Raw genomic sequence first — 26,613 nt, 5'->3', positions numbered from 1 at the left:
GGTAGCCACTGTTCTAACTGATCCTCACAGGTCATGGCAGGATTTCTGGTTTGGGAGCTGTGGAATAATGAAGCAAAAGCTGGGCTATCGTTGAAAACAAAACGTGTGCCCTGTTTTACTCCCAAATTGTTTATTTTATTCTACATAGAAGTTGGGCAAGATTTTGAGTCATTTGTTTTTAATGAACGTTTCTGAATGTGCACATACTTCACCTGTATGATTCCCGTAACGTACCAGAAGATGCACGTTTGTATTTATTTTTTGTTTGATGTACCTCTTAAACTGTGAGTCTTTAGTAAAAACATTTTTGGGCATTAATTCCAATAGGCCCACTCGTTCCAATCAATAGAAACTGCAAACACCTCATGCCACGTTCTCTAGAAAGGCATTGGCGTAAATGCTTGAGGCAATGGGAAGTTGTTTGTCAATTACAGCACATTTAAAAATGTGTTTGGGCTGTTTTAATACAATGTATGTGTGCTTGAGTGTTTGATTAGATTAGTACCACATTTAACATATAGTATATATTTCAATGTAATAACATGTTTTAAGAGTGACATACGACACTAGACCTTTAGGTTGGTTTGCAAAAAAGTATTTAATGATACTGCAGAAAACACAGTATATTCACATAGCAGTTTTTTCGGCAGTGATGGATGTGGAACTGTTAGAGCGGGTCAAATCCACAGGCGGCTCCTGGCATTATACCTACAGTGGACATGCATGGCGTCGTATTAAGAGAAAACCCATCAGCCTTGTTTACAAATTCGAACACTGGAATGTGAGATGTTATCTACAGTACATCTCATTTAGGTTGATAGAAATCCTCTATTTTGTTTGAATGATTTTCAATTTGAGCGACTTTATTCCTAGTTAGCTTACACTTTCTAATTCTGAAATTCAAACGCAAGTGGGACAGGTTTGGCTTTGTGACACCGCCAAAACATCAGTCTATGCGGGTGTCAGCTATTGCCGGTTAACACTTGATCTGATTGATAAAATCAGTAAATGTCTGACCTGAATGTCTAAGAAACGTCACAGTTAAGTTAAAAACCAATAAAAACTATTTGAATAATAAACACAAGGAGAAAGTGTTATGTAAATAGAAAAAAAAAAACAGCTGTATGGTCCATTATTGAAGATTAGCAGTAATAACCAGTAATAAACACATTTAAAAAATAAACTTTTAATCCCACAGGGTGTCAAAGCATCTACACCGCTTGACAGCTGTGACCTATAATAAGCATAAATTGTGTATCCTATACATACACTGGATGGTCATTCTGCCACCTATCAAGGCTCATGTGCAAACAGTGCACGGTTGGAATAAAGGAGATATTAGTATGATTCAAAGGTGTGACAGTGTATTCAGTAGATTCCAGCGCAAGGCCTCATCTTGGTCCCCATTAACAGTGCAGTATTGGCCTACAAACCCAGCACATGCAATTTCAAGTATAAGTATCAAATACAACTCCCTCCCCCCAATAGTGTTATATGACTGTCCACTCTTGGAAAGTAGGGGCTCTATTCAATGTGTATTGCTGAAGCCTTACAGATTGCACAATAGAAATGCAAAAGGTACATTTTCCCGATTGAGCTAACATATGCAGCGTTTACCGTGAATGCAGGAACATTGCCTTTAAAATGTATCACGCTGTCACACTGGACTTCCACAATATGGATTGAATAGAGCCCTATGTCCTAATGATAATACAATATATATTTTTTACGTCAGTAATTTTAGTATTGGGAAGAAATGTGTCACTATTTTTTGTTTTTCAAATACATTTGATATAAACGGGACAGACTCATTTTAATACAAAAAGCTAATAGATGTAATCATAGAAATGAAATATCAAGGACAGGAGTACTTTACAGTATCACAATCTTTCTTTTTAATGTTGTATGGAAATGCATATAAAGCTAAGTAGCAGGTAGATAATACACATTTGTGTTGGTACTTGATGGGGCTTTGGGTAGATAGGCCTATGTCATACACTCCACATCAGGAAATGTAATGTGGCCTCTGGGCCAGTAAGGGGCAGTAGAGTGCTAATCCTGGTCTGGGGAGGTAGTTGAGTGGTTCAGACTGGTCTAGCAGGTCCTCTCATGATCACTGCTCTCGGGCATGTTGTTACTGGGGGTTTCTTGGGCACTGGCGTGGGCACTGGCGTGGGCGGCTGAAGACAACACCTCCTCAAAACTCCCTCCACCCCCTTGGCTTCCCACCTTGGTCTGCTCCAAAAACAAAAATGCAGAGGCACGCACACACAAAAACAAACCAAAATGTTAAAACCTAGAAGAATCTGTGACATTTCTCTGGTGTTCTAACAACCCTGCTGATGACAACATTAGGCTCTAAATGCTCACATTCAAAGTGTAGCGATTGTTCTCCAGAGAGTAGTGTTTAACTTCAATTAGTTGAGCTGTAAAAATAGACAGGATTAAAAAAAATAATAATAATGTTTTATTTAACTAGGCAAGTCAGTTAAGAACAAATTCTTATTTACAATGACGGCCTACACAGGCCAAACCTGGACCAATTGTGCGCCGCCCTATGGAATACCTAAACTAGAGGAAGTGAAGCTTTAAAAGGAGTCAACAAGACAGACCTGAATACTGTTGAGGCCAATAATGTTTACTCACTTATGTTGACTTTACTTAGGTCAGGATTCAATCCGATCATGCTTTGTCCGCAATGCACATTTTAAAGGCAATGTTCCTGCATTCGGGAGGGACACATTCTTAAAAAACGCTGCATCTCTCAAATTGGAAAATTACCTTTAAAATGGGGCATTGTCCAAATCCGCAATCGGATTGAATCCCGGCCTAACTTACTTCAACATTACGTAAATAAATCTCTCATAGCTCTCCGTCATTGCTCTTACAGCAACATGTGTAATGTTTCACATTACCTTTATGTTGGAAACGGTGCATTCAACCTTCTCCTCGAAGGACTTGAAACTGGACGAGTTCCTAATGGGATGATTAGTCAGATCAGTTTTCCACAATACTACAATTTTACTATACAACATGTATCTGAGTCACCATGAAGCAGAACTGCACAACGGTTGAAGCCAGCCACCATACTGTACCTTTACTGTTGTGTACAGTTTAACTAAAGCTGCCAGCACTTACAGTCCTCTCTATACTAAAGCTGCCGGCACTTACAGTCCTCTCTATCAACACAACACTGTGAGAAGACCTGTATGCTCAGTGTAATTGAAAGGTTGCTTTTTCTAGTGTTAGGATTTCTATGATTGCTGTATTTTTTTCACACATTTCTCTTTTAATAAACAGGTCAGATAGCTAGAAAAGTATTTATCTTGTCCTGATGACTGCTGCAGTAAATAGACCAGGATTATGTTTTACCTGTAAATTCTGAAACAATACCAATTCTCCGCATCATAATGCTTACAAACATTCAGCCTTAAGACAACAAGATTGACTGGGTGGCTAAGGATGGGGATCTAGTGGAGTTGTAACGGCTTCTCTCCTCCTCTTCGTCTGAAGAGGAGGAGTAGGGATCAGACCAAAATGCAGCGGGTTGTGAAGACAAAGAATATTTATTAACAGAACGACGAAACACGAAAACTCTTTAACAAACTAAAAAACAAATAAACGACGTAGACTGACCTAAAACATGAGAACTTACAAATACACGAAGAACGCACGAACAGGTACAGACTACAAACCAACGCTACAGTCCCGTGTGGTATGAACATACATACAGACACGGAAGACAATCACCCACAAACAAACAGTGAGAACAGCCTACCTTAAATATGGTTCTCAATCAGAGGAAACGTCAAACACCTGCCTCTAATTGAGAACCATATCAGGCAACACATTAAACCCAACATAGAAACACAACACATAGAATGCCCACCCAGCTCACGTCCTGACCAACAAAACAAAGGATTAACACAATAACTAGGGTCAGAACGTGACAGGAGTACTAACTCTATCACTATACACAATTACCTCATAGCGGGCATGCTCATTGAGTGGCGGATAGAGTAGCTGTCCCCAGAGAGCATGGCCCAGGTAAGAGAGGAGTTAAATCATTAACATGGATTTACAGAAAGCAGAAATCACAGAGCACACACACACACCCTCTAATCTACAGTACGGCAACTTTTCTAGACATTTCTATAATAGAGATTTACCCATCATCCGATTGCCTAAAAGAAACATACAATTCTTAGATTGAAATATTATAGAGAAATATAATAGCTTATATACTGTAATATGATATATGTTCTTAGACAGTGTTGGGAAAGCTAAGTATTGCCTACTTCACCCATATTTTATTTTAGCCAAAAAAGTAGTGTAGTTCCAGTAGTTACTTACACCGCTACATGGTAAAAACGTTATTTACTACTGAAAACACTATTTGAATTCAGTTAAACTACCACAAACCTACTGCAAAACATTTATGTAGTTAAATTAATAGTTGTAGTTCCCTACTCAACACTGTTCTTAGACGACTTACTCATGCAGTATAATCTAAAGTAATGACTTATCCATATTTATATGACTAACAACTTCTAGAGAACTAGTAATGATAATTGTACAAAAGAGAAAGAAAAATAAACTCAACTGTAACCATATTGGACTACCCTCAAATAAAACATGCTATGGTCCACAACACTAAGTCATGCATGCCTACTGGTCAGTTTGCTACAGATCTGAGGAGTTGGCGTATTCAGTGACTGCACTGGAATTGTCTCAATCAAATCAGTACAACACATTATTATTATAATTATCACATTATTATAAGAATCCTGGAAATTATCTCATTCAGTTGGTAGTCATCATCCTAATTACGCTCATATTTAAGTAAGTCAATGGCAACCATCTTAGTTGGTCTTTTGACTAGTTTCAGTGCAGTCATAGCAAAGACATACAGAATATCAGAAGTATAAGACTACTGAGATAACACTGAAACACAATATCTTACCCAAGTGAATTTGATCTTTTGATGCGTAGAAAGAGATGAAAAAACAAACATATTTCAAGACATTTGAATGACAGTATCAAGTGCCCCACTTATACTGTACATTGTGACTTAATTTCAGAAATACAGCAAAAAGTTTAATTAATCTTCTTTTCAAGAAAAGCCACATAAAGATCCAGTCCACACACACTTCAAACACACAGTTAACCAATCAATCATCCAAGCTATGGCAATGCCATACTGTATGCTGTACTGTAGGCCTACATTATGAAATAGAATGCAAATGTTTGGGTTGCAACTATTATTTTTAAATCTGCAGTCTGTAGTGCCGAGTAAAGCCAGCAGCAATTATCACCACAGGCAACATACCTTGCTCTGTCTGGTACCTCCTAGCTAAATAATACTTTTAGCATATTTCAAACCCAATGCAAGTGGGCCAGGGCACTTTTTCATTTCACTGGGCAACATAGTGAAAATAATGTGTTGTACTGTACATGTAATTCACACGAAAAATCCACACAGGAACTCATTTGCATGCACACACAAACACACACACAAACTAGGGGGCATACCTTCCGGGATACATTAACTCAAGGCCAAACATGTTGGAATACATGAAATATTGTCTATTTGTTTCTCTGGATTAATGTTAAACATGATTTCATACAACATTGGTTGATAAATACACTATTCCAAGTATTTTGTGACGTGTTATTATCATGCAATAATGACGACGATATTAAAAGAACAAAACAAAGACTGACACCTCCGCAACACACACTACATGACATGGACAGGTATAACAGTAAATCACAGTTTTCCTTCATCATGGCTAGTCTGAGTATTGCATTACCAGTGACAGCTGTCCATGATACGATAGCTCCCCAGTGGCTGAGTGTAGAGCCAGAATACTGGCCAGCCATGGAGCTCTATTGTGCCACCATGCCCTGTCAGAGCTCCAGTCCTTCAGGGCCGATCGTGGTCAGGCGCCACCCCGAGGGTCACTGCGGGCTAGCCCACAGTTCTCCCAGCCCTGATCACAGCTCTCCAAGCCCTGATCCAAACCCACCCCGGCCTGCATCCAATCTGGCCTGCAGAAAGCCGCTTACTCTAGGTTTACGCAACGCAAACATGTCCCCTGTAACAGATTGTCTGGGTCAACCCCAGCAACAGTCAGGATTGGGCACATGACAAGGCAGACTGGGTGCAGAGACAAGGGGGGAGCGTGGTCATTCTGACTGGAGGGCCCCTGTATTCTGTTTCAATAGCTGTAGGCTTTAAGATGTAGCAAAAGGATTTAGTTGATAGGATATTAAATATTTTGATGTGTGGTTGCCATAGGCACCAGTGACACTGTACCTCATATCCCCAAACTTCCTGCTGATGGCTGTTCCCAGTGTGGTGAACGCTGCTGACGTTTTCTGACCTGCCGTGCTCAACGTCTCCGATGTCTTTTTGTACCTGGCCAAATGAAAAGACAAGACGGTGATGATCAAAACAGACAAAGAACAGGATACCTTAGGACAGCCACTTCTGTGCTCTTCCCATCCCTGTCCAGAACACTGTTCACTACACACACACACACATTAGTTTTATAGTCAGAGTTGGAGCCAGGGTGTAACTGATACTCCAGCTCAGCATCATATCTATACAAATATGCCCGATGGGTATATCCTTTACCTGTGGACAGCAGATTTGATACATTTTTATTCACTGCATATAGTATACATACAGTGCCTTTGGAAAGTACTCAGACTCCTGGACTTTTCCCACATTTTGTTACGATACAGCCTTATACTAAAATTGATTAAATGCAACATTTTCCTCAGCAATCTACACACAATACCCCATAATGACAAAGCGAAAATAGGTTTTATTACATTTTAGCAAATAAAAAACAGAAATACCTTATTTACATAAGTATTCAGACCGTTTGCTACGAGACTCAAAATTGAGCTCAGGTGCATCCTGTTTCCATTGATCATCCTTGAGATGTTTCTACAACTTGGAGTCCACCTGTGGTAAATTCAATTGATTGGACATGATTTGGAATTCATACACCTGTCTATCAGGTCCCACAGTTGACAGTGCATGTCAGAGCAAAAACCAAGCCGTGACGTTGAAGGAATTGTCCGTAGAGCTCCGAGACAGGACTGTGTCCAAGCATAGATCTGGGGAAGGGTATCAAAACATTTCTGCAGCATTGAAGGTCCACAAGAACACAACGGCCTTCATCATTCTTATATGGAAAAAGTTAGGAACTACCAAGACTCTCCCTAGAGCTGGTTGCCCGGCCAAACTGAGCAAAGGGCCTTAGTCAAGGGGGTGACCAAGAACCCGATGGTCACTGACAGAGCTCTGGAGTTCCTATGTGGAGATGAAAGAACCTTCCAGAAGGACAACCATCTCTGCAGCACTCCACCAAATCAGGCCTTTATGGTAGAGTGGCCCGACGGAAGCCACTCCGCAGTAAAAATGCACATAACAGCCCGCTTGGAGTTTGTCAAAAGGCACCTAAAGACTCTCAGACCATAAGAAACAAGATTCTCTGGTCTGATGAAACCAAGGTTGAACTCTTTGGCCTGAATCAGGTCAGAGGTTTCCTCCCAAGCGTCAGGTTGGGAGGAAACCTGGCACCATCCCTACGGTGAAGCATGGTGGTGGCAGCATTGTGCTGTGGGGATGGGAGACTAGTCAGGATCGAGGCAAAGATTAACAGAGCAAAGTACAGAGAAATCATTGATGAAAACCTGCCCCGGAACACTCAGTACCTCAGACTGGGGGCGAAGGTTCACCTTCCAACGGGACACCGACCCTAAGCACAAAGCCAAGACAACACAGGAGTGGCTTCGAGACAAGTCTCTGAATGTCCTTGAGTGGCCCAGCAAGAACCCGGACTTGAACCCCATCAAACATCTCTGGAGAAACCTGGAAATAGCTGTGCAGCGACATTCTACATCCAACCTGACAGAGCTTGAGAGGATCTGCAGAGAAGAATGGGAGAAACTCCCCAAATACAGGTGTGCCAAGCTTGTAGCGTCATACTCAAGAAGACTCAATGCTGTTATCGCTGCCCAAGGTGCTTCAACAAAGTACTGACTAAAGGGTCTGAATACTTGTTTATAAACTGTAATATTTCAGTTTATAAATTAGCAAGAAATTCTAAAAACCTGTTTTTGCTTCGTCATTATTGGATATTGATGAGGGAAAAAAACAATTGAATCATTTTTAGAATAAGGCTGTAACATAACAAAATGTGGAATAAGTCAAGGGGTCTGAATATTTTCTGAAGGCACTGTTCCCTGAGCAAGGCACTGGTGAGAAAGACTGTTTCCCTATTGATGCTGCAGAATCGATGGGGAACAGAGGAGAGCATCACTTTGATCATTTGTACAGCTTAAATACCACTGTTAGGGCGCTGGCCTATAAAGGGAAGCCATTGATTTTCCTCTTTGTTTTCTAGGTCTAACAGCCTGCTAGTCTGAAGCCAAACCTGGTCTCAGAGCATTTCGTATTTTTCTGTATGTAAATTCTGAGACACTACATTTAGTATGATATGTTACGTTTCGTATGGTATGTAATAATTTGTGGATGTCCATCACCCAACTTATGTTATGAATTTGCAAAATGTACTATGTTACAAACTTGCTAAATGTATGACTTGTTACGAATTCTAGCTAGGTGGCAACTTTAGCTAACTGGCTAACGTTAGCTAGACTAGGGGTTAGGGTTAGCGGTTAAGTTTAGGTGTTAGGTTAAAGGGTTAGAGTTAGGGAAAGGATTAGCTAAAGGGATTAGGGGAAGGGTTAATGTTAGGGAAGGGTTAGCCAACATGCTAAGCAGTTGCAAATTAGCTCAAAAGTAGTAAGTAGTTAAAAAGTTGCTAATTAGCTAAAATTGTCCGTGATGAGATTCAAACTCGCAACCTTTGGGTTGCTAGACAGTCGGGTTATACGCCTACCCATTAACCGACCAACCACCCTTTCCCCAGGCGCCGAAGACGTGGATGTCGATTAAGGCAGCCCCCCGCACCTCTCTGATTCAGAAGGGTTGGGTTAAATGTGGAAGATACATTTCAGTTGAATGCATTAGGTATCCCCCCCTTTCCCTTACTTTCATTTTTGCCATAAGTAACCATATGTCTTATATAACCATACCAAAAGTAACATATCATACTAATTTGAGTGTCCCGGATTTACTATGTTACGTCTAGTCTATGAGACCAGGATGTATTGCCTGCCTGGCTTCCAACCTCTCAGAGCCCCAGGCCCTAGAGCCTGATTACCACTCAGTACATTAGACACAGACTGCATGGAAATCTGAGGTCCGCATCTGGCCGTCACAGACACACCTATGCCTGCTAACAGTTCCATCTGAAAATGATCACTACGCCTCCATAAGAATATCATGTTCATGTTGCTGTCCGAATAGTCTCCTGTATTTCTCTCAACTCGCACATTACTTGTCCTTGCTTCCAGCCTAACATTTAGTTTGGTACAGCGGGGGTTAATATAAGCCTTGTAGTCTGTCTGTCCGACCTCGGAAACAATGTTTCCCTTTTGAATTTCAATCTCTGTAGTAACAAACCACACTGACAATAGATACAGCTCAGCCGTTGAGGGAGTTGTTGACCTCCTTCACACTTGTCCCCGTTTTGCGTTGGTGTTGAGACTGGAGATTAAGGAAATATGTTGTGGCATTTACACAGCGGAGGCCCCCTAATCTCCTCTCCCGTCCAGCCAATGATTCCTCAGCACCACCGGATTGCTTGGCCCTGGCGACTTGCGGTTCCCCCTCACCATGGTAACAGTGATTGGAGAGGGGCACTGCTCATTTGTGCACCTAGTTAAAGTGTGACTCTGGTAACTGAATAACCAGGGAGACAAGGCCACTCTGGAAACACACAGACCGAGTCGGAGGAATGAAATCTAGGCCGACTGTATGGCTGTTCACACAAAATGGCTATAAATACAGGACTGACCTACACTGAGTGAACACCTGGTCTTTCCATGATATAGACTGGCCAGGTGAATCCAGGTGAAAGCTATGATCCCTTATTGATGTCATCTGTTAAATCGACTTCAATCTGTGTAGATGAGGGGAAGGAGACAGGTTAAATAAGGATTTTAAAGCTTTGAGACAGTTGTGACATGGATTTGTGCCATTCAGAGGGTGAATGAGCAAGACAAAATATTTAAGTGTCTTTGAACGGGTTATGTTAGTAGGTGCCAGGCGCACCGGTTTGAGTGTGCCAAGAACTGCAACGCTACTGGGTTTCCCCCAGAATGGTCCACCACCCAAAGGACATTCAGCCAACTTGACACATCTGTGGGAAGCATTGGAGTCAACATGGGCCAGCATCCCTGCGGAACACTTTCAACACCTTGTAGAGTCCATGCCCCGACGAATGGAGGCTGTTCGGAGGGCAAAAGAGGGTACAACGCAATATTAGGAAGGTGTTCCTAATGTTTTATCCGCTCAGTGTATATGAGCTCTACAAAACAAATCAGCGGTCCACTTAACATGTCTTTCAGGGTTTGTCCTGGTCAGAACTGCACACATTGTTTTGATGTTGATCAGTGTCCCAGAGAGAGCCTGAAGCTGCTGTTTGTTTTGACTGGCTGCTCCCGTGGGCAGATGTGTCCTGGGCCAGGCAGTCTGGCAGGCAGCACTGTACTGCTGTAGATGTAACAGCACTAATAGGCTGCTTGCTCCCTGTCAATGTCTACCTCACTGAGCCTGAACAGACCGGATCCATACATACATCACTCTGTGATGCCCATAAAGGCAATCTCTGGTGTCAGGAGCAAAACACCTTAAGGGCCCGAGTGCCATTTTCCTATTTTCTTCTCCAAATGCTAAGCTTATGCACTTACTCTGAGACAGTCTTTAAATGGCAACAATAAATGGCAACTGTAGGAGTCTAATTTAGATCCCCCCCTCCCCATTCCTCTGGCTCTATGCACATTGGAATGTATTGTAACAACATATTTGACACATCACACAAGCATAATACACACACTGAAATATGTTGGGTACTTACGCAGTGGAAGTCTGCATGTCATACCAGCTCTTGTTGAAGTTCTGTTTGAACTCACTGAGTGGTGTTATACCCAGTTTGGCTTTGAGCTCTGAGTGGTGTTTCTCTTTGGAGGCCAACACTTGCCTCAGGGTGGAGATTTCTTCCTCTAACTAGAGGGATAAACATAAAGAAAAACAGAGACAAAAGAGAATTAGAGAAATGGAGTAAGAGAGGGATACTAATTTCCCCTTAGGCTCAAGTATCCATATGTGACCTTATTTGCTTTATAGAGCATTCAATTTGAATGCTCAAAAAGTGTAATATTGTTTTGTGATGAAGCCTAATACGCTACAAACGGCACTACATAGATGTTGGTTATAGAGCTGTAATAATAAACTGAGGGAACTGAAGTACAGAACACTGGCTCTCCCATATAAACATAGTTCATGGTATTTGGCCTGAGCCCAGTTGGCCTGAGGTCAACACCAGAGGAAACAGTGACCGGCAGTAACAACTGTAACCCAAATCCCAATTATGCTGAATCCTAATATGAAAAGAGTACTGCCGATAGAGCTGCCAGGATTTACATAACTCATAATGCCGTCTACTTCCGGTCCTATTTTCCTGATAATATATCTCTCCCATTGTCCAACACTGTCTGCCCATGTGAGATAGATAAGTGTACTAACTTTTTAGCAGTCTTTCGGTTATTTGGATGGACAGAATGAAGGTAGAGCTTTCTTGAATCCAACTCGATCAACATACCAGGCTAAACATTGAAAAACAGATCAGTGAAAAGTGCTGATGAGAGGGACTACCTTTGTGAGTTCACTCAATATTTCCTCCCTATCTTCATCAGTCATAGTGTTGTTGAGGTCCACATCTGACACCATCTCTTCATCTACTTCTGTTACAGGCTCTGGGTCTAACAGACCTGGGGATAGACAAGGATGGAGGGTTAAAAACTAAACCAACTCTCCAAAGGTTAGGAAACTACAAACTCGCATATGGTGGACATTAACAATCACATACAGTAAGTCATGGCTAGTAACTTAGGCACCCTGCTGTCAAATGGTCTAACTAGAAGAGCTGAGTAGGCGACAGCAAGGCAGAGCCACAAATCTGTTGCCATAGTAACACGGCCACAGTTCAGTCAGAATGAACTAGATCACTGCTCTGCATCACTGAGACAATGGCAATATACCCAGCATGACCCCAAAATAGTTTAACAACCACCGTTAGATCCAGTGACCGTAATACTCTACACTAGAGCTTCCATTTCCAAGCCCATTTATATTTTATGCATTTAAAGCTAAGATACAGTATCTTCTGGATAGTTTAGAGAAAAGTAATGTTCCAGAAGGCCACCAGTTGTCTATTAGAGCTTATAAAACTAGGTGGGTCTAATCCTGGATGCTAATTGGTTAAAACTGCATTCCAGCTGGTGTCTATTCTAAAAGTTATCACTGGCTAAAGCTATGACGTTGAAATGCCCATTTACTCTGTTCCATCTCACTGCGCGATCCACTGTCTCATCAGCCCAGCCAGGCAATTTATAAACTTAATCTCCACTATAAAAAGCATCTAGACATTATCTCCCATTTACTTTAGACTAGCATTTGGTTTTCAACAGCGGAGATCATTGGTTTTGAATATTGAAATTTGATCTCCAGATGTCCCATAGTAATGAACGTGTCGTAAGTCGGGATGAGACAGACAGGCAGACAGCTTTTCTCAGCCAGTCGAAATCATGAATCAGCTGGCATCATTTTTATGGATATATACAAAGAAATGTCAATAGAAAACAGGTAAAACGAAATGCAGCTAGTTTGCAGTCTTTCCATCTTCAGTTTGAAGTGATTGTGTTACCTGTGGTGTTGCCAAGCGCCTGTTCTGAACAAAAGTGTCCTGATGAGAGTACATTTTCTATGCCAGGCAAAATCGCGTATCATTATCTCATTGTTATGGATATATCCAAATAAATGCCACTAGAAAACTGCTTAAAACGCAAATGCAGCTACTTTGCTGTCATTTTGGCTGCACTGTTTGATGTGACTAAGTTAGGCATAGTTGGATAGCATTTAGAACGAACGACTGGGTCGCGTCCATAGATATTGAACAAAAAGACTCAACGACTGGGGCTGGCAACCGAACCGATAGAACAAACAACCAGCTGGCTTGGATAGCAACCTTAGATTTGTGTCGGGACTATATCTCGTGGAAGGATGGAATAGTATGAATAAATTCATCAAAATAATGTTTTTTTATGAAAATATATCAATCATTATTTGAATATGTTGGTAACCTGTTGTACAAAAGTGATAATGCCCTTGAAGCCGGTGTTGAGGATATATTAGCACAGCTTGTCGGCCCTATACGAACAGCAAAATATCCTCCCAACACCAGTTTCTCTGACATTATCACTTAAGAAACAACATCTAAGACGGTTAATTATCTGGTTCCACTAAAACAAAAAAGGTCAATAGGTCTGACTAACAGTGCCTAATTAAATAGGAGCACAAATCTATTGTTTATTGCAATTGTTTTGGAACCTAATAGTGATCTAATTACATGATAATAAGTGTGTGTGTGTGTGTGTGTGTGCATTCATGCATCTGTGCGTGCATGTGTGTGTTTACCGTTACAATATAAGAAAAACCAGACAAACAACATAACACTTCCTGGTACGTGAAGCACTGAGTGTCTGGTCAATATCTGCAGCCCTGCTCAAAATGACTGACGCACAGACCGATGAAGTAATGGCCAAAGCCCTGACATGGTGTTCCCTCTGCAGATTAGATCAGTCATTAAATTGTCCCTACTACCAATAGTCTCTTATAACTGCATAAGAAGTACAGTAAAGAGACTGTGGCTGTACATTCTATACAAGCCTACAGTAATACACCTGACAATGTAAACTGAATAGAAATCCCAACCTACACTAATCCCAAGGTTGAAAAGCTCTGAGCCAGGACATAACTGTGACATCTAAACTTAAGGGATGTTATTGAGCAGCGACAAGTTTCCTAAGACGAAGCTAGCTAGCGGATGTTTTTGTCCAGACAAAGACAACTAACAAACAGGCGTCACGTCTTTGAGGCCTGGCTTCTCATTACATCTGCAGATGAATGGTGGCATGGCACAGAGCTTGTGATGCAGTTTGGCCACATAACCCAATAACAGAAAGGAAGGCTGTGCTGGGGAACAGAGCCCAATACTTTCTCATCACAAGCCTTTGGAGCCGTTCCCTTTATTTGGAGCCTTTTCATGTAGCCTTCCACATTATGAACGGCAGCTCTCCTTGTGAATCAATCTTCAGCTCTGTCATTTTGCCTTGCTTCAGTGCTTGTAATAGTCAATATATTTCAGAGTACAATATAACCAAACTCAGCATTGTATGGTCATTCGATTTACCTCATTAGTTTTCTACTGACAGTTTGCTCATCTCAAATGGGAAAGGATTCAGTTTACTTTGAACAGCGGTTTCTATCTTTTAACTGTGAAAGGGTAGGCCCCCAGTAGGGATATGTTGCTTAGCAACTTGCCATGTAGACGTGCAAACCTAATCATTATCCTATTCATTAAATCCTTTTGTTGTCATTAAGACATGTCAATCTGTCAACACTGGGCTCACTCAATTGAAATCTGACAATTTAGAGGTCTTGTGTTTGTGTTGCCGGTGTGAGGTTCTGAGTCCATTAGCATTGTTCCTGAGGCCCTGAATGAGGTCCCTGCTGTAGATACATTAACATTTTCTCATGTTCCTTAAATAATCAATATGGAAATCAATATGAAAGAACACAAAAACCAACAGGAAACCATGCAGCCCGAATGTCATTGGAGTCGATGGACTCTGACTTTCCTCTTGACACCCTGGCAGCCTGTCATCTGAATATCACATTGCTGTTGCACCACACAGCTCTAAAGCTCACCCCATCCCTGCCTCAGTCTGATTTAACAGAGAACCACAGTCACTGCCAAAATTATTGGCACCCTTGATAGAGATGAACAAAGACTATAAAATAAATAATTCAAATACTCAGCTATATTGTATGAAGAAAAATGGTATTCTCTTATACTAATACAATTACTCAAAGAAAGAGATTTTGTTTATCAAGTAATAATTTATTTTTCTACAAAAGAATGGTTGTCAAAATTATTGGCACCCTTGTTTTCAATACTTTGTGCACCCTCCCCTTGCCAGGACAACGGCACTGAGATTGGAAAACACATTTGAGGAATAGACCATTAGTCCATACAGAATCTTTCCAGATCCTTGATATCCTTTGTCTGCACTAATGGACTGCCCTCTTCAACTCAAACCACTAGTTTTCAATTGGGTTCAAGTGTGGAGACTCAAATGTTATTTGTCACATACTTTGTAAACAACAAGTTAGACTAACTGTGAAATGCTTACTTACTTCCCAATAATGAAGAGATTTATTTTTTATTTTTTAAATAACATGAGGAATAAATACACAATGAGTAGTGATAACTTGGCTATATACACAGGGTACCAGTACAAATTTGATATGCTGGGGAACAAGTAATTGAGGTAGATATGTACATATAGGTAGGGATAGGGTTGCAAAGGGTCGGAAACTTTCCGGGTAAATTTCCAGAATTTTTCTGGGAACTTTTCCATGTGAAGATAAGCCCGGGAATTTTCGGAATTTAGCTTAAATTCATCAAAAAAGTTAGCTTATAACAGTGAACCTTTTTTGTGGGATACACAAGGCAATTCTAGGTCTTGTGGCACATTTTGGTTAAACTATCCCCAATTCAATGGAATTGCAACCCTCTGAATGCACAGTGTATTCTTCCATCCCATGTGCAGTGCACTGTTCCATTACATATACCGCTGATTCTCAAGATGTTGCACACTAATGAGATGCTATTGAGCCCACACTACTACAAAGTCTGAGCCAAGGACCACATTTTCTGGTAAGTTTTGATTACAATACTGGGTGGGGTGAATATATTTTATATGACATACATTATTTTTTGTTAACTAGTAAATAGTGGTCTATTTGGGATGATGCTGGTCATGACTCAAATCAACACCCTTTCAAAGCATTTCATGGCCACAGATGTGAGTGCTATGGGGCGATAGTCATTTAGACAGGTTACCTTGGCATTCTTGGGCAAGGGGACTATGGTGGTCTTCTTGAAACATTTAGGTATTACAGACTGGGTCAGGGAGAGGTTGAAAATGTCAGTGAAGATATTTGCCAGCTGGTCAGCGCATGCTCTGAGTACACATCATGGTAATCCGCCTGGCCCTGCGACCTTGTGAATGTGTACCTGTTTAAAGGTCTTACCCACATCGGCTACAGAGAGCGAGATCACACGGTCGTCCGTAACAGCTGGTGCTCTCATGCATGGTTCAGTGTTACTTGCCTCGAAATGAGCATAGAAGGCGTTTGACTCTTCTGGTAGTCTCACATCACTAGACAGCTTTCCCTTTGCATTCCATGATAGTTTGCAAGCCCTGCCACATCCGACAAGCATCACAGCCGGCATAGGAGGAGTAGATCTTAGTCCTGTATTGACGTTTTGATTGTTTGATGGCTCATCAGAGGTCGTAGTGGGATTCTTATAAGCGTCCAGATTAGTGTCCCACTCCTTGAAAGCGGCAGCTCTAGCTTTTAGATCAGTGTGGATGTTGCCTGTAATCGATGGCTTCTGGTTGGGATATGTACGTACGATCAAATCAAACCAACCACAATCAGTCAGGGTTCTGTAATACTACATAAACTCTAAAAGGTTATCTGTTCTTGTGTACTCATCCTGATTTTGGAGTCTATTTCGGATGTTCCGCATCTGAACACGTCACTGTCACATTCCCAGTTCAGGTCAGCAGGTCTGGGTAGTCTGAAGGTAGTCTGTGGCATGACAACTCATCCTCACTTAACTCACACTAATCATATTCAGCAGCACAGAGGCCAGAGCTGTAGAAATACACTCTCCTTTTCACATGCTAGGTTCTCAAAGTCATCATTGTTTTGGTGTACAAACTTCTCCACACCACAGATTCTGTAGTATTGACAGCTAGCCCACTGTTGTTCACACAGAATCAATCAACCTGATATTAACCTATAGGCAAACTGAAAGGCATATCTCTCACACTGTGGCTGCTCTGGCCATGCTAAAGTCTGTCATCCAAGGTGAAATATCTGTCTATTAGTGATGGTATCACAGTGAGTATCACAATGGTTGTCCTCTCTCAAAGCAGACAAACAGGTTGCGATCCATTTTGACGACACGGAAAACTGATACTGATACCCTCTCATCTCGACCCTTGCACATTGATAGCGATAGCACTGTCATCTCCTATTATCACCGCTAACTCATTGATGTTCAATGAGTTTACCCATGCAGTAAAATTACCTGCATTACGTATTGACAGAAGAAACAAATCCTGTAACCATAACGAAGTGTGTCAGACGGAGCACGCAGCCAACATAACCGGAAGTGTTACTATAAATCTCCAATCCCCTTATCAATGAGATAGCTCTTAACCACGGTAAATAAAATGGATCAGTTAGTAAATAAACAAAGGTTATCTGGAAATTGGTTCCACTTTTTGCTTCCGTTTTAGACCATCTCTGCCTGTTACATAATTTCTGACCTGGCTATAGTAGTGGTATTTTCCTCAGGGATTATCAAACTAGATTTACCACAGTCCTTCGCCTCAGCCACAGCAGAGTTAAGCAGTGGTGATAGCTAGCTCAAGTCAAAGATGCCATTTCAGATAGCCCTCTGACTGCAACTTCATCAAATGGTTGCTCTCAAATTCATTTGGTGAATTAACACTTTCAGGGGTGTTTTTATCCAATTGGTGGAGGGAGGTGAGAGTGAGTGCAGTCCTTCAGTCACTCACGATAGTGAGACTTAAAACATGAATCAGTAATACTGCATTACTCCAGTCAGAAGGGACACATCACATGAACATTCCTGTGAAGGGCAGTCAGATAATCAGAGAAGCAGCATACCTGTCCTGATATGTCCTTGTCCTCTTTCTTCATTTGGTAGCAGAAACGAGGGGGAAAGATTATGTTAATTTTATGAAATTAGTCATTATTGATCAGATATACACTAAGTGTAAAAAACGTTAGGACCACCTCTTTCCATGATATAGACTGACCAGGTGAAAGTTATGATCCCGTATTGATGTCACTTGTTAAATCCACTTCAATCAGTGTAGATTAAAGAAGGATTTTTAAGCATTGAGACAAGGATTGTTTATGTGTGCCATTCAGAGGGTGAATGAACAAAACAAGATTGAAGGGCCTTTGAACGGGATATGATAGTAGGTGACAGGCGCACCAGTTTGAGAGCGACTGATAATCGGCCAGGCCGATATAGCGGTCCGATATTGGCCTTTTCTAGTCTAACGTGCATCCTCGTTTCATATTTTTTCCTACCCACGCTCTCCTTGCTAGATATTATTCACATGTATTGCTTGGTAGCAAATGTCATCGCCATTGAGATAGTTCTCATAGTAGCAGGAAACAGCAGCAAGTAATATGAGCGATGAAGAGATGTGAAAGGGTGCGGAGTTACAGCCATCGGTCTATCCAACTGTAGCAGTAGGATCAAGTTTGCCCGTTTATTGACCGATAGCTGCACTAGTCAATTGAGTTGTTTAGCGATGCGTCCTGGCAGCTAAGTTGTTTAGCGATGCGTCCTGGCAGCTAAGTTGTTTAGAGATGCGTCCTGGCAGCTAAGTTGTTTAGAGATGCGTCCTGGCAGCTAAGTTGTTTAGAGATGCGTCCTGACAGCTAAGTTGTTTAGAGATGCGTCCTGACAGCTAAGTTGTTTAGAGATGCTTCCTGGCAGCTAAGTTGTTTAGAGATGCTTCCTGGCAGCTAAGTTGTTTGGATATGCGTCCTGGCAGCTAAGTTGTTTAGAGATGCGTCCTGGCAGCTAAGTTGTTTAGAGATGCATCCTGACAGCTAAGTTGTTTAGAGATGCATCCTGACAGCTAAGTTGTTTAGAGATGCGTCCTGGCAGCTAAGTTGTTTAGAGATGCGTCCTGGCAGCTAAGTTGTTTAGAGATGCGTCCTGGCAGCTAAGTTGTTTAGAGATTTGTCCTGGCAGCTAAGTTGTTTAGAGATTTGTCCTGGCAGCTAAGTTGTTTAGAGATTTGTCCTGGCAGCTAAGTTGTTTAGATATGCGTCCTGGCAGCTAAGTTGTTTAGAGATGCGTCCTGGCAACTAAGTTGTTTAGAGATGCGTCCTGGCAGCTAAGTTGTTTAGAGATTTGTCCTGGCAGCTAAAAAATAAATAAAATCCATATAAAGGAAAATGACAACAAAAAAAATTACTAGTTTCATAAGCATCCGTGATCATAAATCATGACGTTACGTTGGACCCATTTGCATTGAACAGATGTTCTTTTATATTCTCAAACTAACAGCAGTGCCTATATGATGTCCTTCCATACAGGTGTGACATGCTTGAGTGATGCTTTTATGCAAATGTTGTTGATCAGTAGGGCAATATAGAAGGCAAACAGACTGTTTGTCATCTGTAGCACCATAGATGCCACAGATCAGCCAAAATCTACTTTTAAATATACTTAAGTATCAAAGGTAAAACAATAAATAACTTCAAATTCCTTATATTAAGCAAACCAGATGGCACTATTGTCTTATTTATTTAAGGATAGCCAAGGGGCACACGCCAACACAGACAATTTACAAACTAAGCATGTGTGTTTGGTGAGTCTGTCAGCTCAGAGGAAGAAGGGCCAGGGATGTTCTCTTGATAAGTGTGTGAATTGGAACATTTTCCTGTCCTGCTAAGCATTCAAAATGAGTACTTTTAGGTGTCAGGGAAAATGTGTGGAGTAAAAAGTACATTATTTTTGGTAACACTTTACTTAACCTATCATCATAACACATTATGACATGGTCATAACCATATCATAATATGTCACAAGAGCTGACAACTTCTCATAACCTGTCATAATATGGTCATAACACTGTCATGAACCATATGTTCACCTGTTGTAACATATATTGCGTTATTTTATGGCTGGTTATGACAATGTCAAAACCCACATTTATTCAAATATGTTTTTTTCCCTGCAAAGAAGTTTACTTTCATTTGAAAGTTTGTTTCTTAATTTCTTTATTTTTGTAATGAATTATTTACAGTCATGTTTTTTCTCTCCATCATATCTTAAATAACCTGTAGAAAATTAACGTTGGTAGCCATGAAGTGCATTGAAAGGCTGGTCATGCAGTCTTAACCCAGTTTATCAAGAGATTTACCATTCAAATCAAATTACAGTGCATTTACAAAGTATTCAGACCCCTTTACCATTTCCACATTTTGTTACGTTACTGCCTTATTCTAAAATTGATTAGATCGTTTTTTTCCTTTATCAATTTACACACAATACCCCATAATTACAAAAGCTAAAACTTTTGGCAAACTCCAAGCGGGCTGTCATGTGCCTTTTACTGAGGAGTGGTTTCCGTCTGGCCACTATTATAAAGGCCTGATTGGTGGAGTGCTGCAGAGATGGTTGTTCTTCTGGAAGGTTCTCCCATCTCCACAGAGGAACTCTGGAGCTCCAGAGTGACCATCGGGTTCTTGGTCACCTCCCTGACCAAGGCCCTTCTCATCCGACTGCTCAGTTTGGTCGGGCGGCCAGCTCTAGGAAGAGACCAATGTGTTCTTGGGGACCTTCAATGCTGCAGACATTTTTTGATAACCTTCACCAGATCTGTGCCTCAACACAATCCTTGGAGCTTTACAGACAATTCCTTCAACCTCATGGATTTGTTTTTGCTCTGACATGCAATGTCAAATGTGGGACCTTATATAGACAGGTGTGTGCCTTTCCAAATCGGTGGACTCCAATCAAGTTGTAGAAACATCTCAAGGATGATCAATGAAAACAGAATGCACCGTAGCTCAATTTCAAGTCTCATCCATTTTTTTATTTTTTATAAATTTGTGCAAATTTATAAAACTTGTTTTCACATTGCCATTATGGGGTATTGTTTGTAGATTGATTTTTCATCAATGTAATTAATTTTAGAGCAAGGCTGTATCATAACAAAATGTGGAAAAGGTCAAGGGGTCTGAATAGATTCCGAATGCATTGTACTATTACCATTGTTTTTTCCAATTTAACTACATAACAACAAAGTCAACTGTATTGTTTAGTTTAAAAAATTATGCATTAATGCATACATGGCTGTCTAATGATATTGAATATCGGCCTAAAATATTGGCTTCCTTGACCCCCCCCCAAAACAAATTGGTTTCGGCCCTAAAAAATATCCATATCGGTCGTTCTCTAGTTTGAGTGTGTCAAGAACTGCAACGCTGCTGGGGTTTTCACGCTCAACAGTTTCCCGTGTGTATCAAGAATGGTTCACCACACAAAGGACTTCCAGCCAACTTGACACAACTTTGGGAAGCATTGGAGTCAACATGGGCAGCATCCCTGTGGAACACAAACAAACACACACACCTTGCAGAGTACATGCCCCAACGAATTGAGGCTGTTCTGAGGGTAAAAGGGCATGCAAGTCAATATTAGGAAGGTCAGGTGTTCCTAATGTTTTGTACTCTCAGTGTATAGGCCTAGACTACTTTGTCCAAGGAGGTCACATGTTCTAAACATACAGCCTATGGATATAACATGTTCATAACCAGAGAGAAAATGCTGTATAACAAACATCTGAACATTTTTGACACATACATAGATTACATAGGTGTTTCATTGTTTGCCTAATGAAGGTTACCCTGGTTAGGCAATTCACGTACAGATCCGTTTAGGCTGTATACATACCGAGAGAACATTTAGAAATTTCAATCAGCTCAAACATAACATGCTAGAGAACTTTAGTATTCCAAAAGATAAATCTTGCTATCTACAGTTGAAGTTGGATGTTTACAGACTTAGGTTGGAGTCATGAAAACTTGTTTTTCCTAAAATCAGATAAAACTTCAAGCAATCATAGGTTACACTAGTAGAGTAAAAAAGGGGATACTTTTTTACTTTACATTAGCGTTAGTCGATACCTCCGTAAATGCTGTTTTTGTTACGCGTGTCAAACACTCTCAAACTGGGACTATCTGAACTTTCAAAACTCGTTTTTTCAACCACTCCACAAATTTCTTGTTAACAAACTATAGTTTTGTCAAGTCAGTTAGGATATCTACTTTGAGCATGACACAAGTAATTTCCCCAACAATTGTTTACAGACAGATTATTTCACTGTATCACAATTCCAGTGGGTCAGAAGTTTACATACACGAAGTTGACTGTGCCTTTAAACAGCATGGAAAATTCCAGAAAATTATGCCATGGCTTTAGAAGCTTCTGATAGGCTAATTGACATCATTTGAATTGATTGGCGGTGTACCTGTGGATGTATTTCATGGCCTACCTTCAAACTCAGTGCCTCTTTGCTTGACATCATGGGAAAATCTAAATAAATCAGCCAAGACCTCATAAAAATTACCTCCACAAGTCTGGTTCATCCTTGTGAGCAATTTCCAAACGCCTGAAGGTACCACGTTCATCTGTACAAACAATAGTACGCGAGTATAAACACCATGGGACCACACAGCCGTCATACCGCTCAGGAAGGAGATGCGTTCTGTCTCCTAGAGGTGAATGTACTTTGGTACGAAAAGTGCAAATCAATCTCAGAACAACACCAAATTACCTTGTGAAGATTCTGGAGGAAACAGGTACAAAAGTATCTATATCCACAGTAAAACAAGTCCTAGATCGAAATAACCTGAAAGGCCACTCAGCAAGGAAGAAGCCACTGCTACAAAACCGCCATAGAAAAGCAAGACTAGGGTTTGCAACTGCATATGGGGACAAAAATCCTACTTTTTGGAGAAATGTCCTCTGGTCTGATGAAACAAAAATAGAACTGTTTGGCCATAATGACCATCGTTATGTTTGGAGGAAAAAGGGGGAGGCTTGCAAGCTGAAGAACACCATCCCAACCGTGAACCAAGGGGGTGGCAGCATCATGTTGTGGGGGTGCTTTACTGCAGGAGGGACTGGTGCACTTCACAAAATAGATGGCATCGTGAGGCAGGAAAATTATGTGGATATATTGAAGCAACATGACCTCAATCCTATAGAAAATGTGTGGGTGTCACTCCTTGGTCGGGCGGCATTCGGCGGTCGATGTCACCGGCCTTCTAGCCATCGCCACTCCATTTTTCATTGTTCCATTTGTTTTGTCTTGTTTCCCGCACACCTGGTTTACATTCTCTAATTACACTGCATATATATATTCCTGTTCCCCCCATGTCTTTGTGTGGAATTGTTTAATGTTTAGTGTTACGCGCCAGACTGGTTGTTCCCCGGTTATCGTGTTTTGACCCGTAGTATGTTTATTGTTCATACATTTGCATTATTGTGAGTGTTTTCACGCTTATTCACTTTTGCCATTGGCTGGAGGTTTTTGACGCAGTTGCGTCTGTCTTTTGTGCTTCTGCCAAATAAAGTGCGCCTGATCACAACTCTCTGCTCTCCTGCACCTGATTCGTACCAGTAGCGCTCAACCTTGACAATGGGCAGAACTGAAAAATAGTGTGCGAGCAAGGAGACCTACAAACCTGACTCACTTATACTAGCTCTGTCAGAAGGAATGGGCCAAAATTCACTCAACTTATTGTGGGAAGCCTATGGAAGGCTACCCAAAACATTTTACCCAAGTTAAACAATTTAAAGGCAATGCTACCAAATACTAATTGAGTGTATGTAAACTTATGACCCACTGGGAATGTGATGAAAGAAATAAAATCTGAAATAAATCCTTCTCTCCACTATTATTCTGACATTTCACATTCTTAAAATAAAGTGGTGCTCCTAACTGACCTAAGACAGGGAATGTTTACTAGGATTAAATGTCAGGAATTGTGAAAAACTGAGTTTAAATGTATTTGGTTAAGGTGTATGTAAACTTCTGACTTCAACTGTATCCACATTATAGGGCAAGCAAGCATATCAAGAACACATAGGCCCATTTTCTGGTTTAATTGTGCAGTATCATCAAGACAGATCAGTGATTTATCACCACATGCTCTTACAATTCACAGTAGCCTATAAAACATATGCAATTGATGTTGCACAGGTTTACTGTTCACACGTGGGCCCATGATGACACACTCAAGTTACTGTAACTACTGTAATACTACCAATAATAGGGAAGGAGGGACTGAACAAAGACATGTAACTAGTAGAAAGAGGAGGAAGGGAAGCGCTACTAAGGTACACTATAGTATATTTTGGTAGATAGAAGGTGCTCTTTGGTAAAAGGTGTAAATTGGTCATCAAAAAGAAAGGAGGACCAAGGCACTCTTCATATAATAAATTAAAATGCCTTTATTAGTATGGCATGTTCAATAGAAACAAAGTTGTTTAAAAACCGACGCGCTCATGAGCATACAACTCCAAGTTAGAACGCGTCGGTTTTTAAACAACTTTGTTTCTATTGAACATGCCATACTAATAAAGGCATTTTAATTTATTATATGAAGAGTGCCTTGGTCCTCCTTTCTTTTTAAAGACATGTAACCTTCAGGTTGCATCTCAAACCTGCTGGGCATAACCCACTCATCAGACTACAAGGTCTTACCCCATACCCCTGCACCATCGCTCAGTACATTAAAATCGCTCAGTACACTAGAGTACAGATCTGATGATGCATTTGATGTCCATAAGCCAATGAATGGGGTGGAAGACAAAAGAGTAGGTTACACACACACACACAGGCGCACACACACACACAGACGATTGGTGTACAATGTAGGTTACAGTGTCCACTAAAGCAGGGGTCTTCAACCTTTCTGGCTCAGGGACCCCCTCCCAGGCAAACTGGCAACCCACATCATACATTAACCCCCCCAAAATGTTCACGTCTTGTCATCAAGTAATCAATGCTTTGTACAGCAGTGATGAATGTATAAGGCCGAAACGTATGCTCTTTATTAACTTTTTTTGCACCTTGCACTGTCACCCTTTGTATTTTTTTGAGCATTGATTAAATGAAGTATATTATTTTTACATCTCGGCCTCCTTGGGTTATTCATGGTTTGAGTGCTAGTCCCTTTCGAACTATCTTTATATATTTTTATCTTATGTAAACTCTAATATAGCCTATTTTCTCTAAGAGCAGCTGTTTAGCTGATTAAACAAAGGTTAGCCATGGGTTGGCAAAATGAAAGTCCAAGTCAGTCAAGAAAGCTTACTAGCTGCCATCGGCACTCGAAAGCCTGGTAATCTATTCACGGGTGCTTTTTCTAAGTTTATGTCAGATACTCCAGTGAGTGTAATTAGCTCCAAGTAGTGTAATTTGCTCAATATTTGGAGTTGAGAATTAACATTGACATCATTAGAAATAAGATATTCTCCTCTTTTCTATTGTACTGTAGGTATGTAGTCAAAAAAAGAATATTCTGTTGTTGCTAGTGATTTTAATAAAAACGTTGAGGGGGAAACACTTTTCTTTCTTTATATATGTTCGCACACACCCTGCAGTACCTCCACGGACTGTGGAACTCCGGTTGAAAACCCCTGCATTACAGACTGACTGTAACTTGATAACCAGAGGTTGATAAAAACCAATGCCTAGACCTTGTTTGAACCAGAAAGTCAATTATAATATCCAGTATTCAACTGGTAACCTAATCTAGTGGGAACAAGATATGACAGTCATCTTGCTATTTGGAAGATAGGGCCAACTACAAAGAAACCCTCTCCAAACCAAATACCTATCACAAGGTTTCAATTATTTGGTCAGATGGTCATGTGGGGAGGGGAAATAGTGGCCTTGCCCTTGAGCCAGTCATATGGTTTGCAAAATGAATTTGAACCTAATAGAGGGACAGAGCAATATTACATCCACATTAACTTGATCTTTTGTTACCATGTTGCAACATGATGTTGCACACCGGACAGAAATGGAAAAGTTAACCACGTGCTCCATTAGGCAGCCTAGATGCGTCATGTGATAACTGGTCACGAATGGCTATTCTGTTGATAAAATGTTTGCCTTTTGAGGAAAAAGAATTTATTAAAAGTTATGACGCACCTATCAAGACCATCATCCCATATACAAGGTCAACTGCTTATTACGGTTACTAATATATGCATTAAGGTTAACTAAGTCTATATCAAATATGAATACACTAACAATAGTTTTCGTTCATCTCTGCTAATTGTAAGTAACAAACAGTTGGCTAAGTACTAGTTACCCAGTTGAATAAATGCAACAACAAAAAGCCACTATGTGCAACATATTATTCTATAATTTTAGAGAGATGGAATTCTCACTCACCCTGTTGTCTGGTCTCCATTCGAAACAATCTGAAGCAGTTGGCTACTTCAAGTAAATATAAATAGTTCTAGCAAACAACGTGTTGGACGTGGATATAGTTGCTTACTGCTGCGCTGTCAGATGCCAGTCTTTACACGATTTCCTTCACTCTCAGTTAATACGGTACCGCCTCCATGGGCGGGGCGTCCAACACAAACCAATTGTTGTGTACACAATGACTCATAAAAATAAGGTTAGCGCTATCTGGATTCATTGGGACGTCCTTACCCTAAACCCTAACCCTAACCCTTTAACCAG

At 40.8% G+C, this 26,613-nt stretch overlaps 1 protein-coding gene across 7 annotated transcripts; it reads right to left on the bottom strand.

Annotated features, from left to right (window-relative positions):
- Positions 1 to 579: 579 nt before the first annotated feature.
- Positions 580 to 26,613, bottom strand: LOC129817517 (tumor protein D53 homolog). 7 transcript variants are annotated; one of them, XM_055872849.1, is made up of 10 exons: positions 26,317 to 26,613; positions 17,978 to 18,004; positions 11,801 to 11,916; positions 11,004 to 11,152; positions 6,320 to 6,421; positions 4,964 to 4,978; positions 3,985 to 4,023; positions 2,916 to 2,976; positions 2,371 to 2,426; positions 2,148 to 2,235 (listed from the first exon to the last, which is right to left on the bottom strand). In XM_055872849.1, the coding sequence occupies exons 1-9, from the start codon at positions 26,333 to 26,335 to the stop codon at positions 2,418 to 2,420; spliced, it is 537 nt and encodes a 178-aa protein (XP_055728824.1). In that variant the 5' UTR covers positions 26,336 to 26,613; the 3' UTR covers positions 2,148 to 2,235; positions 2,371 to 2,417. The 7 variants fall into 7 exon arrangements, with proteins under 7 accessions (XP_055728819.1, XP_055728820.1, XP_055728821.1 ...); XM_055872844.1 differs by lacking the exon at positions 2,371 to 2,426 and having other exon boundaries at positions 580 to 2,238; positions 26,317 to 26,612; XM_055872845.1 differs by lacking the exon at positions 2,371 to 2,426 and having other exon boundaries at positions 580 to 2,235; positions 26,317 to 26,610.

The sequence above is a fragment of the Salvelinus fontinalis genome, chromosome 20 (genome assembly GCF_029448725.1).
Source record: "Salvelinus fontinalis isolate EN_2023a chromosome 20, ASM2944872v1, whole genome shotgun sequence".
Lineage (NCBI taxonomy): Eukaryota > Metazoa > Chordata > Actinopteri > Salmoniformes > Salmonidae > Salvelinus > Salvelinus fontinalis.
This window is presented reverse-complemented; position numbering and strand designations above follow the sequence as displayed.